The 16,683-nt window shown below is 47.7% G+C and overlaps 1 protein-coding gene across 5 annotated transcripts in view; it reads right to left on the reverse strand.

Annotated features, from left to right (window-relative positions):
- Positions 1-16,683, reverse strand: part of LOC123759295 (UDP-GalNAc:beta-1,3-N-acetylgalactosaminyltransferase 2) — a 339,864-nt gene that overhangs the window by 21,307 nt on the left and 301,874 nt on the right. Inside the window, exon 7 of one of the 5 annotated variants that reach the window (XM_069335008.1) lies at positions 7,938-8,055. The exons of the other annotated variants lie outside the window; for them this stretch is intronic. Within the exon in view, the coding sequence (XP_069191109.1) occupies positions 7,938-8,055 (118 nt within the window). The remainder of the gene's footprint in view (positions 1-7,937; positions 8,056-16,683) is intronic. 5 annotated transcript variants of the gene reach the window in all.

Consider the following 16,683-nt stretch of genomic DNA (forward strand, 5'->3'; position numbering starts at 1 on the left):
TTATCCTTCCTATTATCTTAGCATCATCAGCAAACATGTTCATATAATTCTGTATACCAACTGGTAGATCATTTATGTAGACAATAAACATCACTGGTGCAAGAACTGAACCCTATGGTACTCCACTTGTGACATTTCTCCAGTCCGATACATTGTCTCTGATCACTGCCTTTATTTTTCTATCAGTCAGAAAATTTTTCATCCATGTTAGAAGCTTACCTGTCACCCCTCCAATATTTTCCAGTTTCCAGAACAACCTCTTATGTGGAACTCTGTCGAAAGCCTTTTTTAGGTCCAGATAGATGCAGTCAACCCATCAACCCAACCTGTAATATCTCTGTTGCTCGATCATAGAAACTGAGTAAATTCGATACACAGGATCTTCCAGATCGAAAACAATACTGTCTGTCTGATATTATATCATTTCTCTCCAGGTGTTCTACCCATTTAGTTTTAATTATTTTTTCCAATATTTTGACTATTACACTTGTCAATGATACAGGTCTATAATTAAGAGGGTCTTCCCTGCTTCCACTTTTGTAGATTGGAACTATGTTAGCCTTTTTCCACACATCAGCTACAACTCCTGTAAACAGGGATGCTTGAAAAATCAGTTGAAGTGGAATGCTGAGCTCAGGTGCACATTCTCTCAGAACCCATGGTGAAACTCCATCTGGGCCAATTGCTTTATTCTTACTTAGCTTCTTTAGCATATTTTCCACTTCATCTCTAGTCACCTCCATACGCTCTATGTTGTTCTGTGGAATTCTTATTGTGTCTGGCTCTCTGAAGATCTCATTTTGTACGAACACAATTTGGAACTTTTCGTTTAATGTTTCACACATTTCCTTTTCATTTTCCGTGTATCTGTCCCCCATTTTTAACCTCTGAATATTATCCTTTACCTGCAATTTGTTGTTTATGAATTTATAGAATAGACCTGGTTCTGTATTACATTTGTCTGCAATCCTTTTTTCAAAATTTATTTTTACCTCTCTCCTCACTGCCGTGTAGTTGTTTCTCGCATCTTTGTATCGCTGGTATGATTGGGGGTTTGGCCTCTTCCTGTATCGATTCCATTTTTGTGTCTTTTGGTCTCTGGCTCTCTCGCAATTTCTGTTGAACCAATCCTGTTTCCTAGTTCTGCATCTCTGTTTTGGTATAAATTTTTTTGTGCCTTTATCATATATTTCACAAAACTTGACATACATCTCATTCACTTCCTTGCCTAGCAACAAGTCTGTCCAATTATACTCACTAAAAATTTTTCTAAGGTTGCCATAATGTCCTCTCCTAAAGTCAGGTTTTTCAATTGCATCAACCTTCATATTTTCTTCCAGATTATAACGCATTGCATACTTTATTCCCAAAAAGACATGGTCACTTTTACCCAAGGGAGGAAGGTACTGAAAGTCAAATATTTCTTCCTCCTTCCTGGTAAATATCAAATCTAGCATGAAGGGAACGTCCCCTTCCCTCATCCCCATAGCTTGTTTAACATGTTGATACAAGAATGTTTCCAGGATGAGGTCTACAAATTTACAGGTCCAAAAATCTTCTGTTTTAGCTTCATATGCTTCCCAGTCTATAGATTTGGTGGTGTGGAGTGCGTGCGCAGGTCTGTGAAGTGGACAAAAAAGTTCTTCTTCCACCTCATGGATGTTGCAGTGCTCAACTGCTACAATACGTATCTGGTGACGTCCGGCAGGGAACCGTCTATATGTACCTTCAGTGCCAGCATTGTGTCACAGCTGCTGGTAAAGTATGGCAAGGAGGGCTCCGTAGTACCCCACGGGGTGCAAGCAACAATGCCACACGCAGCTCCAGACAGACTGCGGGGTAATGGGAACTTCGGAGTAGACATGCTGGACTATATGCCAGGCACAGCATCACGGGAGAAGGGTAAACGTGCATGCATAGTCTGCAGGAACACCACACGCAGACCACAAAAGCGTAGATGCATCAGCACCTGGTGCGTGGAGTGCAAGATGGCACTCTGCCCCGTTGGCTGTTTCGCAGCATGTCACATACTCGCGGATTACTGAGTGTGTGTATATAGTGTGTGATACTATACAGTGTGTATATATAATGTACATATAAATATATCTGCATGATATATTAGAAATAAGTGCAGGATAGGTGTGCCTTTTTGTGATGCACGTAACAGTGTCTACGAACAGTACGGTTGTTCTACTGCCATAATATTGTGCATGTGTTCACCATACATCGGTTTGGCACGTAAAATGTAATAAATTGTATTTGGAAATGTGCGCAAAAAATGTGCAAAAATATATTTGCGGCAACTCGCGCACCCCGCCCCGGGCGCCCCACCGACCCCGGGAGCATACGGCACAGGCGCACGGGGAATGATGACTTCACGCCCCATCTTTCAGACCCCATAGTTGCCAGAGTAAGTACAATTTTGAAATTCCTTTGCTATACCCATATACAGGGAGGGGTTTCTGACACTTTCAGAACAAAAAATAATTTTTTCCCGAGAATTTATTTCTTGCGCACTTGGGGGTGTCATATTTATAGGTCGCGCAGTTAAAGGGTTAAGATCAGGAGGGGAAAGCGGGACATTTGGGGGAAGATAAATGGAACAGACTGTATACCATTTATTCACAAAAACACAGGCAACAGAACAATGGATAGGCGATGGAAACAGTAGAGGGATGAAGGGAATATCAGAACGAATCAAGAGAGCAGTAGAGTTTTAGGCCCCCAGCAAGAGTTGGGGGGGGGGGGGGGTAGAAAGAAAGGAATAACCACGAAATTGACCAGGACAAGCACCAAGCATCGGCTCCTGGAGACAAACCCAAAGTGGTGAAAACTGTGTAATCAGAAGTTGGAGTTCATGGAAGTTGGCATAAAATCCATGAATATTCCATTGAAGAATAGACATTATCAAAAAGAGAAAGGACAGCAACAGAGAACAATGAAGAAACAAAGGTAAAGAAGAACACAGCATATTATATAAGATCAAGATCAGGATCAGCAAAATCAGGGTGATGGGGCATGGGTAAATGTTGTAAGAATGGAGGGAAGGGAGCGGGAGGACAGACCAGAAGCAGACGGACGGGGTCCAGAGGAGGGAGAGACAACTGAGAGGGTCTGTCAAGGACAACAGGGAAAAGGGAGGGGGGTAGAATCTGGGGAGCGCACCTCAGCAAGGGCAGCAACCGAGAGGGAATAGGGGGGCGAAAGAAACCCCCATATCTGGGACAGGGGGCCCGACCACTGAAATAGGAAGGGACGAAGTGATAGTCAGAGTTGGGAGGCAAGGAAGAAAGCAATGCCTTCTTACCTGCTGGGGAGGAGGAAGGAGAGGAAACAGGCTTACGTTTCTGATTCACAGTGACAGGAGTTCCAGCAACAATGTACTGGGCGACAAACTCAAGGGTCTCAGCAGGAGAAGAAGAACGGGAGTGAACAACATGAAGATTGCAGGGAGGATGATGGACATCAGCCTAGACAGACAGGTGGCGTAGAGGGCCAAGAGATAGTGGGGAGGGACGGGAAGGAGGATCAGGGGGGAGAAGGAAAAGAAGACACAGGAGACATGGCAGACAGGGTAGGAAGGAGGGAAACTCCAGAAGGAGAATCAGGAGGGAGACTTTCCGGGACAGGACGTAAAGGAACAGGGGAGGAGGTGGTGCGCGTGTCTGGATCCAAGGCTTGGAAACGGTTGTGGGACTGAGGAAAGTGGGAAGGACGAGGAGAGGTAGAACGCAACACGCGAGCATAATATACGCCAGTGAAAGGGTGGAGACTTTGGACTTGGCGTCTCGCCTCAGGAAAAGTCAAACGATCCCGTTGTTTCAAGTTGACAACTGCTTCCTCAAGCTTGTAATGGATACACGTGCGGGTGAAGGTAGGGTGGGCCTCACCGCAATTGAGGCAGTGAGCAATCTGTCATAGAGTGGCTATCGTCCCCACACATGGGGCATAGAGAAACAAGACTTGTGCATTTGAGGGTACCGTGCCCGAACTTCCAGCACTTATTACAAAGACTAGGAGAGGGGATGTACTCCTGAACGGAGCACCTGGCACCAGCATGAATGATTGAGGGTGGAAGAATCCTACTATCAAAAGTGATTTTCATAACTCGAAGAGGCTGACGGTGGTGACCACGAGGGGGTCAAGTGAATGTGTCCACCTGGAGGACAGGATGGCCTTGGGCTTCGAGGATATGTTTAATATCCTCATGGCAGTCTTTCAGGTCCCTAACATCAGTTGCAACATGGTGCGGGAGGAGAACAGTGCCAACACTGGCATTTAACCGAGTGTTTATGGAGACCCGAACCAGGGTCTCCCCAATGCAGGATAATGCGGCTAAGCGGGTAGCTGCATCCAGTGAAGGAGCAGCAACGACATGTGTACCGAAACGAATGGGGTTAAAAGTAACAGAGGCATCCACAGAATCAACGTGTTTATGGAGAGAGAAATCGCCAGGAGCTGTAGAATCCAGAGGAAGGAGATCAAAGTATTTAGCCTACGAAGTAGGACCAAACAAGGCTTGGTATGTATTAGTATGGGAAGGGATCGTGCGAGTGCGGCCGTGGCAGAGACGGCGTTGAGAATTGCAGAGAGGGTTTAAAACAGGCACAGTAGTCACAATGAGAGACTGAGACGTGCCAAGGAACGAGGTGGTCACTGCTGGGGGCGTGTGGCTCAACCCAATCACAGATAAGGGAGTGAAACTGGGGGAGTCAGGAGGGTCAAAGGAGGAGCTTGGTCTGGGCCCAATGAAGCGGGGGCTACAGAGCCCAGTCTTCCAATACAGTCCGACTCGGGGGCTTGGTCGCCACCCCATGAGCTTGAGAAGTCATAAGAGGAACAGTAGTCAGCAACATGGAAGTGAGAGGTAATACTTTCATTCACGAATGTGCCCCCGCACCCACCACGTTGTCACAATTAGAGGATAGGACACCCAACAAGAGACATGTTGCCAGTCTTGCCGGGGCCCCCTAGGGGTGCGTCGAGTATACACCCCACAATTGCCACCTTAAGAACTGTCAGTCCATCGAGATCGGGTTCAGCGATGAAAGAAGGATTGACAATAAAAGGGTCCCCTCGCTATATAAGTCATTATTTCGTTCACCTACTACAGATATTGGGTACTACAGTTCTACGGGTGAGAGAGTATGCCTCCCCCAAACACCCGGGCATCAAAACAGAAGTAGTTCGAAAGAATAATCAAGACTGGCAAAAGGTCAGCAGCAAATAACAATTGGAAAAGAGGAGGGGGGGGGGGGGGAGAAAAATGAAACACGAGGAAAAGGAAAAGATTTCTGGAAAAATTGGTGAAGACAGCAGCAGGACCATAAGGCTTCAAAAGCCTTATGGCCAGAGGACTGACCCACGGAGCATCACACTCCAGCAGCCGCCTACCAAGCCCCCTCACGACAACAAAGGGCCAGAAAGGGATGGGGTCACTCAAAGAGAGAACTGTAGTTTAGCGTTAGTATTTCACTCATTTCTTTGTTGTCATCTGTGAAAGTTCCATCACCCTTGCACAAGGTCCCAAAGCTAGATGCAGTTTTTATTCTAGATTTTGCATAGGAAAAAGCCAGCAATGAATGTAATGCAATAGCAGTTTCTGGGTGAGCCCTGGAGGTTCCCTGCAGCTATCATACAATGATCGGTAAAATACTACTTAATGCCAACATTCGCAGAGTTCTATTTGCAGACTGGGGACCACGAGCCAGAACCTGGTCCCCTCAGAGAGAGGCAGGAAGCGATGGTCTTTTCTTGCAGTTGTGACAACTTTGTTGTCTTCTTTATAAGATCTTCCAACGTGATTACTCCTAACTCTCTTAGCGTTTTTTTTCTTTTAATAGTGTGGTTTGACTGTGCTTTATATGTGGTTCCTGCTTTGATGTTTTTGTTTTTTCCATAGTGCAGTAGTTGGAATTTAAGCTCATTACACATTTGTGGCCCATTGAAAGACTTAATTAACATCAAAGTGGAGGTTTGCTATAGTGTCTACTCTCATGAAAATTCTAGTGTCGTCTACGAAGGATGATACAGTACTATAGTCTGTATCCTTTTCTATGTCTGATATGAGGATGAGGAAAAGTATCAGAGCAACCACGATACCTTGGGGAACTAAACTTTTCATGATGGATGATTCAGATTTTACTTGGTTAACAGTTGACTTACAATTTGGGTTTTGTTTGGTTGGAAGTTAAAGACGCATCTCCCTACTCTGCCAGTAATTCCTTTTGTGTGCATTGTGTGTGCACTAACACCATGGTCACATTTGCTGAAGGTTCAATATCTGTGTATATTATCTCAGCGTTTTGTCTTCCATGCCATTTAAAACCTGACATATCATAGGGGCCTAGCAATTGTGAGAGACTGGAGCGCTCTGTTCTGAACCCATTTTGCCCAGACTTATGTAGATACTATGATTCCATGTGTTTTGTGATTTTACTTCTTAGCATGCTTTTAAAAGATTTTAAAAGAGCAAAGTTAGAACTATTGGTCTATAATTTTTAGCATCGGCTTTACTACCTCCTTTGTGAGGTGTGAAATCTCTGCAGTTTTATGTATGTCAGGGATAACGTCAGTATCTAGGCTCCATCTCCAAATGATGTTTAGCCCTCAAACCGCGCATATCATATATAAATGATATCAGTGACAAAACTGAAACTGCGCACATCATTTATATATGATTTCGTGTCTAGCGCTATAATTCAAACACCCCGCGTGGGATAGGGGTAGTCATTGGCGAGCCTCGATCGAACATAAATAAACCCCGCCTGGGAAAAAAATCCAGCGTGGGTCCCCTTTGTGTACAGAGCTCAGTTACCCGGCGGACACCATGGCGAGCACATCACGTTCCGATGACCGACCCCGCTCAGCGAGACGTTCCTCGCGACCTCTGACCGAGGATGAAATTACTCGTAATTTGTTCCCGGATGGTGTTGAGTCTGATATAGACGACTCAGACTTTGATCATGACTACACACAGCCCTCAGAGGTGGATACAACTGACGACGAGTGTGAACATGCTGGCTCCACCAGGGCTAGGCCTAGCATCTCGCCCATGCCTCCTCGCCCTCACTCCACCCCAATTTGTGCAAGACCACACAGTTCATGTGCTCCCTTGCAAGATATTGATGTTTTGCTTGACGATTCTGAAGAAGGTGAATCATTTTCCGGTTTTAGTGACTTAGAATCGGAAAATAGTTTCGCTAGTGCCAGTGGAGGAGTGCGTGGTGTTGCCAAGCGACAATTTGTCACGTCAGCAGCATCTGGCCAAGCCATGCGACACCGCATGGCACCACATGAACAAAGACCCTCAACATCAAAGAATTTTCCATCACCATCCCTGCTCGCCCTTACTGTTCCTAGACCTGCTTCAGCTCCTGGTACACGGTTTCCTCGCCGTGGTGCCGCTATTGGCTCTAGAAAGACACCTGGTGTTTTTGTGTGGAGTGATGGGACAAATTTTGTTCCACAAATTCCTGTTTTTAATAATTCAGATGTTGGAATTACAGACATTTTCCCTGATAAAGGTGCAGATATGTGTGAAATGGACTATTTTACTGCATATTTTGATGAGCCGCTAATGGAACATCTTGTTCATGAGACGAACAAATATGCGAGTGATCTCATTGATGAGGAGTTATCCGATTTTTCACATTTGCAGCAATGGAAAGATACGACTATAGGTGAAATGTATGTGTTTTTGGCACTGTGTATGTTGATGAAACATTGTGTCAAACACGTAATCAACCATTACTGGAGCAAAGACCATACTATTCCAACACCAATGTTTGGCAAATATATGTCTCGAGACCGATTTGCGATAATCCTCAGGTGTCTTCACTTTGCAAATCATGAAGAAAGGAATGATGATGATAGGCTTTGGAAGATAAGGCACATACTGAATGAACTTATCGGAAAGTACAGGGATTTCTACGTACCAGCTCAGAAGCTTGTGATTGACGAATCCCTTGTGCTTTTCAAAGGACGTCTTGCCTTCAAGCAGTATATTCCCTCCAAACGCCACCGATTTGGATTGAAATTCTTTGTACTCTGTGACTGTGAAACAGGAATTGTGTTACATATGATAATGTATACGGGTACAAACGTAGACATTCCTGTTGATGACCAACATGGCTTCTCAGGTAGTGTTGTGAAGTCACTGCTTGCACCATATCTGAACAAGGGCCACATATTATACACAGATAACTATTATACCAGTCCCTTGCTAACTAGGTTCTTGCTTGATAATAGAACTGGAGTGTGTGGCACAGTGAAGGCAAAACGAAGGGAAATGCCAGTGTTTCCAGGTGCTATGCAGGTTGGTGATTGCGAGCTCAGAAAAACTGGTGGAATACTTTCAGTGCGGTGGAAAGACAGGTGTGAAGTGAACATGTTGACCACCATTCACGCTGAAACAATGCTGGACAGTGGCAAGGTGAACAGAACCACCAGAGAAATAATCTATAAGCCAGATTGCGTCTTGGACTATAACATCAACATGCGTTTGGTGGATAAATGTGATGTGATGGTGGGGGCAGTGGAGTGTGTACGGAAAACAGTGAAGTGGACCAAGGAAATGTTTTTCCAACTCGTTGACGTAAGTAAGTAAGTAATTACCAAAAGAAGGCACCAAACCGGGAAGGCTATGTAGCACCATCAAATACGCAAAATAATCAGAGGGCGCTAAATATCACCAAGGATGCCAATACGAGAACAAAAACGCATAAGGCGAACGATATCAAAAGTATCCGAGTCACCAAGAATTCTATCGAGGGACAGGTGACCGCGAGGGGCGGTCGGAAAGCAAGACACACGCTCGACCTGGAAGTCAGGACATTCAAGAAGGACATGCACGACCGTAAGAGGGACAATGCAACTAGGACAATAAGGAGCAGGGCGGCGCTCCATCAAGTGACCATGGGTTAAGCGAGTATGGCCAATACGCAACCTCGCCAGAGCTGTTTCCCACCGCCGGTTACGGTGGAAGGAGGACGGCCACGAGGAAACACAACATTTAAGAGTACGTAGCTTGTTACCAGTAACAGACAACCAAGAAGCCTGCCAACGGGTAAGGACTGAGGAATGGATAACCGGGTAAAAGTCGGAATACGGAATGCCTTTACGAGAGATGGGACAAGAGCGGACAGCTTCCTTAGCGGCAGCATCCGCACGCTCATTTAAAGACACACCAATATGGCTGGGAACCCAACAAAACTCAACTGACTTAAATTTACTGTGAACGAGAAACAGCCAATGCTGGATCTCGACAACTACTGGATGAACCGGATTAAAGGACCCGAGAGCCATGAGGGCACTACGAGAGTCAACAACAACCACAAAGGAAGACTGACAACGAGAAAGCAGGAGACGAAGAGCATAGAGAATAGCAGAAAGTTCTGCTGTAAAGATGCTAGTCTCCGGAGGCAAGCGACACATATAAGTGCGATCAGGAAAAACAACAGAGTAGCCAACACCGTCCGCTGACTTAGACCCATCGGTGAAGACAGAAACGGAGCGGGAGTGAGAAGAAAAGTGCTCGAGGAAAAGGCGTTTTAGAACCGTAGGAGGGGTAAAAGCTTTAGTGATACGGGTCAAGGAAGTACAAAACCGCGGAAGAGGGACCCTCCATGGGGGCAAAGAAGGAACAACACGAGGAGAAACATCAGAAATACGAACGGAGAGAGAATCCTGTAGGCGAGATAACCGGACAGAAAGAGGGAGGTGGTGAAGAGGAACAGGAACCGCAGGAGGGGTAAAAGTTAAAGCACGACAGAGGCGAGAGGAGGATGTTGCAAGAACCGCGCAAGATAGCGAAGACAGTAGCGATCACGGCGGTCCTGGAGAGACAGGAAGCCAGTGTCAACATACAAGCTAAGGATGGGAGTCGAACGAAAGGCACCAGAACTGAGGCGCAACTCAGTATGGTGCAAAGCATCAAGACGGCGAAGAGTAGAAGGAGAAGCAGACGAGTAAGCAGGGCAACCATAATCGAGCTTAGACAGGACGAGAGAGGAATGTAAAGCAAGGAGAGTGCGCCTATCTGCCCCCCAAGAAGTATGGGACAAGACCCGAAGGAGGGTAAGGGCCTTAGAGCACTCAACACGGAGGTAAGAGATATGGGGAGACCAAGACAAACGAGTGTCAAGGAATAACCCCAAAAGCTTCGCGGAATCTTTGTATTCAAGGGGATGACCATAAAGTGACAAAGAGGGACGAAGAACAACCCGTTTCCGCGTAAAAGTCATGGCACAAGTCTTAGAAGTAGAGAACTTGAAGCCATGACCTGTGGCCCAAGACGACACGGCATCAATTGCAAGTTGAAGCCGGCGTTGAAGGAGAGGCGAATCATCACCCTGACAACAAAGGGTAAGATCATCGACATAGAGAGCGGAGAAGACACCAGAAGGAAGAGAGGAAAGAAGACCATTGAGGGCAACAAGAAAAAGAGTAGTGCTCAGAACACTACCCTGGGGCACACCTTCGTATTGCTGAAAAGAGGGAGAGAGAGCGGTACCAAGGCGCACCCGAAAGGAACGACGAGAGAGGAAGCTGCGGAGAAAGCGAGGGAGATGACCACGAAGGCCAAAAGAATGAAGTTGAGATAGGATATGATAACGCCAAGTGGTGTCGTAAGCCTTTTCTAGGTCAAAAAGGACGGCAACAATGGAGGTCTTCGCAGCAAAAGCAGTACGAATATAGACCTCCAAGTTCACCAGGACATCTGTCATGCTGCGGCACTTGTGGAAACCAAATTGAGAAGGGGAGAGGAGGTGATGGCGTTCCAGGAACCACATCAGACGAACGTTAACCATACGTTCAAAGAGTTTGCAGACACAACTTGTGAGAGCAATAGGGCGAAAGTCCTTAGGGGAAGTACCCAGAGACCCCGGTTTGCGAACAGGGAGGACAACGGCATCGAGCCAGTCCTCAGGGACTGACGACGACTCCCAGATCCGATTATACAGACTCAGTAAATACTGAGACGTGCTCGGAGGGAGATGGCGAAGCATCTCATAATGAATACCATCGGAGCCCGCCGCCGTAGAACCGCAGAGGGCCAGGGCAGAACGAAGTTCAGAGAGAGAGAAGGGATCATTATAGGGAAGCTGAAGATGAGTGCAGAAATCTAAAGGACGAGACTCAAGGACAGGTTTACGAAGAAGGAAAGATTGGGGAATATGAAGACCAGAGCTAACAGAAGAAAAATGGGAACCCAGTTCGGAAGCGACCTGCAACGGGTCCGCCACAAGAGTATCATGGAGGTGAAGGACCGGTGAAACATCGGGAACGAACTTACCCGCTATCTTGCGGATACGCTTCCAGATCTGGGCCAGAGGGGTCTCGGACGTAATTGTTGAGACATAAGATGCCCAACATTCACGTTTAGCCGTACGGATGGCCCTACGGGCCACCGCACTCGCTTTCCGAAAGAAAAGAAAAGAATCGGTCGTCTGCCTACGGCGGTGCCTCTTCCAGGCTGCACGCTTACAGCGGACAGCCCGAGCACAGTCCGCATTCCACCAGGGAACGCACTTCCGTGGACCCCGAGAGGAAGAGCGAGGAATAGAGCGGAGGGCAGCGTTGAAGACAGTGTCATGAAAAAGGAGGAGAGCGCGAGAGAGAGGCAGAAGGGAGAAGTCAGGGAGAGCAGCACTGAGGGTAAATAGGGTCCAGTCTGCCTTAGCAAACTGCCACCTAGGGAAAGAGAGGGAAGGGCGAAAAGAGAAAAAGGAAACAAGGATGGGGAAATGATCACTTCCATGGAGGTCATCAAGAACCTGCCACGTGAAATCTAAGTAAAGAGAAGAAGAGCAGAGAGAAAGATCAAGACAAGAAAGGGTGCGAGTCCGAGAGTCCAAATGAGTGGGCTCACCAGAATTCAGAAGAGACAGGGAAGAAGAGAGGAGAAACGGCTCAAGGAGGCGACCCCGGGTATTCGTCAGAACGTCACCCCAAAGAGAATGACGACAATTGAAGTCACCCAGCAGGAGCACAGGCTCCGGCAAGGAGTCCAGGAGGTGTTTCAAATCAGGAAGAGAGAGCGGGACACTCGGGGGGAGATAAAAGGAACAAACCGTGTACCATTTCCCCACAAAGATACGAGCAGCAGAACAATGGAGAGGCGAAGGAAAAAGTAAAGGAACAAAGGGAACATCAGCCCGAATCAAAAGAGCAGAAGAATTAGAAGCCCCAGCAATGGCTGGGGGGGGAGGAGAGAAAGGAATAGCCACGAAAACGACCAGGACGAGCACCAAGCATTGGCTCCTGGAGACAGACACAAAGGGGCGAAAACCGCGAAATCAGAAGTTGGAGTTCGAGGAAATTGGCGTAATAACCTCGAACGTTCCATTGAAGAATGGACAACGACGAGAAGAGAAAGGACAAAAACAGAGAACAAGGAAGAAACAAAGGCGAAAGAGCAACAGAGCACGTTAAAGAATATCAGGGTCAGCAAAGTCAGGGTTAGGGGGCATGGGTAAACTGAGCAAAGACGGAGGGAAGGAAACGGGAGAACAGAGCAGAGGCGGGCGGGCAGGGTCTGGAGGAGGAGGAGGAAGAGGAGGAGACAACGGAGAGGAGCCGTCAAGGACAGCAGCAGGAGGAGGGGGAGTAGAAAGAGGGGAGCGCACCCCAGCAAGAGCAGCAACCGAAAGGGAAGCAGGGGACAAAGAAACCTCCATAGCAGGAACAGGGGGCGCAAGCACTGAAACGGGAGGGGAAGGAGCAACAGAGCCAGAAGGAGGAGCTGAGGAAGAAAGCGAAGCCTTCTTACCCGCCGGGGAAGAGGAAGGAGAGGAGCCAGGCTTACGCTTCTGACTTAAAGAGATCGGTGTCCCAGCAACTACGTACCGGGCAACGGATTCCAGTGTCTCAACAGGAGAAGCCGAACGAGAGCACACACGACGGCCGTTAGGAGAGCGATGGACATCCGCCCGCACCGACAGGCGGTGGGGAGAGCCAATAGATGGAGGAAGAGGATGGGAAGGAGGATCGGAGGGGGACGAGGAAGAAGACACAGAAGACACGACAGACCGGGTAGAAGGAAGGGGAACCCCAGACAGAGGACCAGGAGGAGGATCCTTCGGGAGAGAACCCAAAGGAACAGAGGAGGGGGCAGTGGGCGCATCAGGGTCCAAGGCCCGGAAACGGTTGTGAGTCTGAGGAAGGCGGGAAGGACGAGGAGAGGAAGAGCGCAACACGCGAGCATAAGAGATATTAGCATAAGGCGGGAGCCGGCGAACCTGGCGCCTCGCCTCAGGAAAAGATAAACGCTCCCGGTGCTTCAGGTTGAGGACGGCTGCCTCAAGCTTGTAATGGACACACGCACGGGAGAAGGTAGGATGGGCCTCACCGCAGTTGAGGCAACGAGCCTGGGGAGAAGTGCACTCCGACTTAGAGTGACCTTCGCCACCACACAAAGGACAGAGAGAGACAGTCCCGGAGCAGCGGAGGGCACCATGCCCAAACCTCCAGCACTTGTTGCAGAGCCGAGGAGAAGGAATGTACTCCTGGACAGAGCACCTGGCACCAGCAAGAATGACAGAGGGTGGAAGGGTCCTACCATCAAAGGTAATCTTCACAACCCGGAGGGGTTGACGGCGACTACCACGAGGGGGACGAGTAAACGTGTCCACCTGGAGAATAGAATGGTCCTGGGCAGCGAGGATATGGCGAATATCGTCGTGGCAGTCGCGCAGGTCCCGAACACCAGTTGCAACATGGGGCGGGAGCAAAATAGTGCCAACACTGGCATTCAATTGAGCGTTCTTCGAGACCCGAACGGGGGTCTCGCCAAGGCAGGATAAGGCAGCCAAGCGGGAAGCAGCATCCTGAGAAGGAGCAGCAACGACACGTGTACCGAGACGAGTGGGGTTGAAAGTAATGGAGGCATCCACGGAATCAATGAGATGTCGAAGAAGGGAGAAATCGTCAGGAGGCGCAGAATCAAGAGGGAGGAGATCAAAATATTTGGCCCATGAAGCGGGACCAAACAAGGCTTGATAGGTAGCAGAACTGGAAGGAATCGAGCGAGGGCGGCCGTGACGAGGACGGCGGTGAGAACCCCCAGAGAGAGAGGGGTTAAAAGGCGCAGTAGTTACAACTAGAGAAGGAGCCGCGCCAGGGGACGAGGTAGTCACCACTGGGGGCTTGGGGCTCGACCCAACCACAGAGGAGGGAGGGGAGCCAGGGGAAGGAGTCAGAGAGGCCAAAGGAGGAGCAAGGTCGGGGCCCAATGCAGCGGAGGCTACAGAGCCCGGTCTTCCAATACGGACCGACTCGGGGGCTTGGTCGCCCACCCCACGAGCCTGAAAAGGTAAGCCAGAAGCAGCCGAAACAGGGGTTATCATCTTGACGAAATTAAGAATTCACTCACGAATGTGCCCCCACACCCACCATGGAGCCACAATTAGAGGCAGGACACCCAACAAGAAGCTATCGCCGATCTTGTCGGGGCCTCCTAGGGGTGCGTCGTGAGTATACGCCCCACAAACGCCACCTTAAGAAACCGACAGTCCGTCGAGATCGGGTTCAGTGACGAAGTGGGGATTGACAATAAAAGGTTCCCCTCGCTCTCGACGTCGGGTACTGCAGTTCTACGGGTGCATGAGTATGCCTCCTCAAGCACCCGGGCGTCAAAATAGAAGAAGTCCATGGAAGAACCAGAACGAGCAAAAGGTCGGCAGGAAACGGCAAGCAGATAGGAGAAGAGGGGGGAGAAAAACGAAACAGAAGGAAAAGGAAAAGGTGCCCAGCAGAATTGGAGAGGACGGCAGCAGGAGCACAAGGCTAGAAAAGGACAGAGGACTGTCCTAAGGAGCATCACACTCCAGCAGCCGCCCACGAAGCCCCCACACGGCGACAACGAGCTGAGCGGGGAGGGGGACTCGTTGACGTAACAATGCTGAACAGTTACAATATGTATCTTGTCAAAACAGGTGGTAAACGTAATTTCCGTGCATTCAATTTTACTGTAGAAACACAATTACTAAAGAAGTTTGACAAAGTAATTCCTGGTGTACAGAGGCCCATTCTGAACCCGGTATTGCATCATGCTCCAACACCCAGACTCTACAGGGATGCTTTTTTGACACACAATCTCAGGTTTTTACCACCAACTGGAAAGCGTGCAGTAGGCCAGCGTGTGTGTGTAGTATGCTGGTCAACAACCAAGAGGGAACAGAAAAGAAAAATGGTGATGACTTGGTGCACAGCGTGTCAGGTCCCTCTGTGCCATGTCCAATGTTTCAACGAATATCACAGTCTTGATGACTTCTAAATGTCCAAGACTGGTGCCAAAACATGTAAATACAGAATAGCTGAGTGTATATAGTGGAAATAAATCATAAGAAATAGTATATTTTATTGTGAAATAAGACATTTTTGTGCAAATACTTGTGACACTAATATGTGGATACAATATACATTGACAACAGTTTTATGTTTATAAATCATCTTGTGAGAACATATTGAAACACACCAGTGAAAAAAATGGGTGTAAAATACGCCATAAGTAAGTAAGTAATTATCAAAAGAAGGCACCAAACCGGGAAGGCTATGTAGCACCATCAAATGCGCAAAATAATCAGAGGGCACTAAATATCACCAAGGATGCCAATACGAGAACAAAAACGCATAAGGCGAACGATATCAAAAGTATCCGAGTCACCAAGAATTCTATCGAGGGACAGGTGACCGCGAGGGGCAGTCGGAAAGCAAGACACACGCTCGTCCTGGAAGTCAGGACATTCAAGAAGGACATGCACGACCGTAAGAGGGACAATGCAACTAGGACAATAAGGAGCAGGGCGGCGCTCCATCAAGTGACCATGGGTTAAGCGAGTATGGCCAATACGCAATCTCGCCAGAGCTGTTTCCCACCGCCGGTTACGGTGGAAGGAGGACGGCCACGAGGAAACACAACATTTAAGAGTACGGAGCTTGTTACCAGTAACAGACAACCAAGAAGCCTGCCAACGGGCAAGGATTGAGGAATGGATAACCGGGTAAAAGTCGGAATACAAAATGCCTTTACGAGAGATGGGACAAGAGCGGACAGTTTCCTTGGCGGCAGCATCCGCATGCTCATTTAAAGACAAGATTTAAAGACAGAAAAAAGGTGACACCCCTAGGGTCCACACTTGCAGCAGAGGAGCTCCAGCATATTTCAACAATCCTAAGTATTGTAGTACAGGTTGATGGTAGTGAGTGGTGTCCCAGAGAACATAAAGGTATAGTGCTCTTGAAAAATAGGTGAGATAACAGGAAAGTGCTAAGGGAAGTGAAAAATCGGATGAGAAAAAGTTGCCCTAGTGTTTACAGTGCAGAGAAGAACATTCAAGATGGCCACTGGCAAGGGGAAAAACAAAACAGAGCTTGATTTTGAGGGATTCAATGAAGAAAGCATTGATATTAGCAGTCTACATAACAAGTTGGTAAATTTAGATACTATAGTGAACTCTCATGTAGAAATAATTAGTAAATTGAAAGAAAGTAATGACCATTTGAATAGCAAAGTTTTATGTCTTGAGGGTTTAGTGAAAGACTTGCGCAAGGATAAGAATCAATTGGAAACAAATTGCAAAGCCATGGAAGAAGAAAATAAACTCTTAAAAATAGCTTTGGAAGAAGTTAAAGTAAATTTAAACATAAATGACTACAATAGGTTAGGCAAGGAAATTTAAC

The sequence above is a fragment of the Procambarus clarkii genome, chromosome 32 (genome assembly GCF_040958095.1).
Source record: "Procambarus clarkii isolate CNS0578487 chromosome 32, FALCON_Pclarkii_2.0, whole genome shotgun sequence".
NCBI classification, from domain to species: domain Eukaryota; kingdom Metazoa; phylum Arthropoda; class Malacostraca; order Decapoda; family Cambaridae; genus Procambarus; species Procambarus clarkii.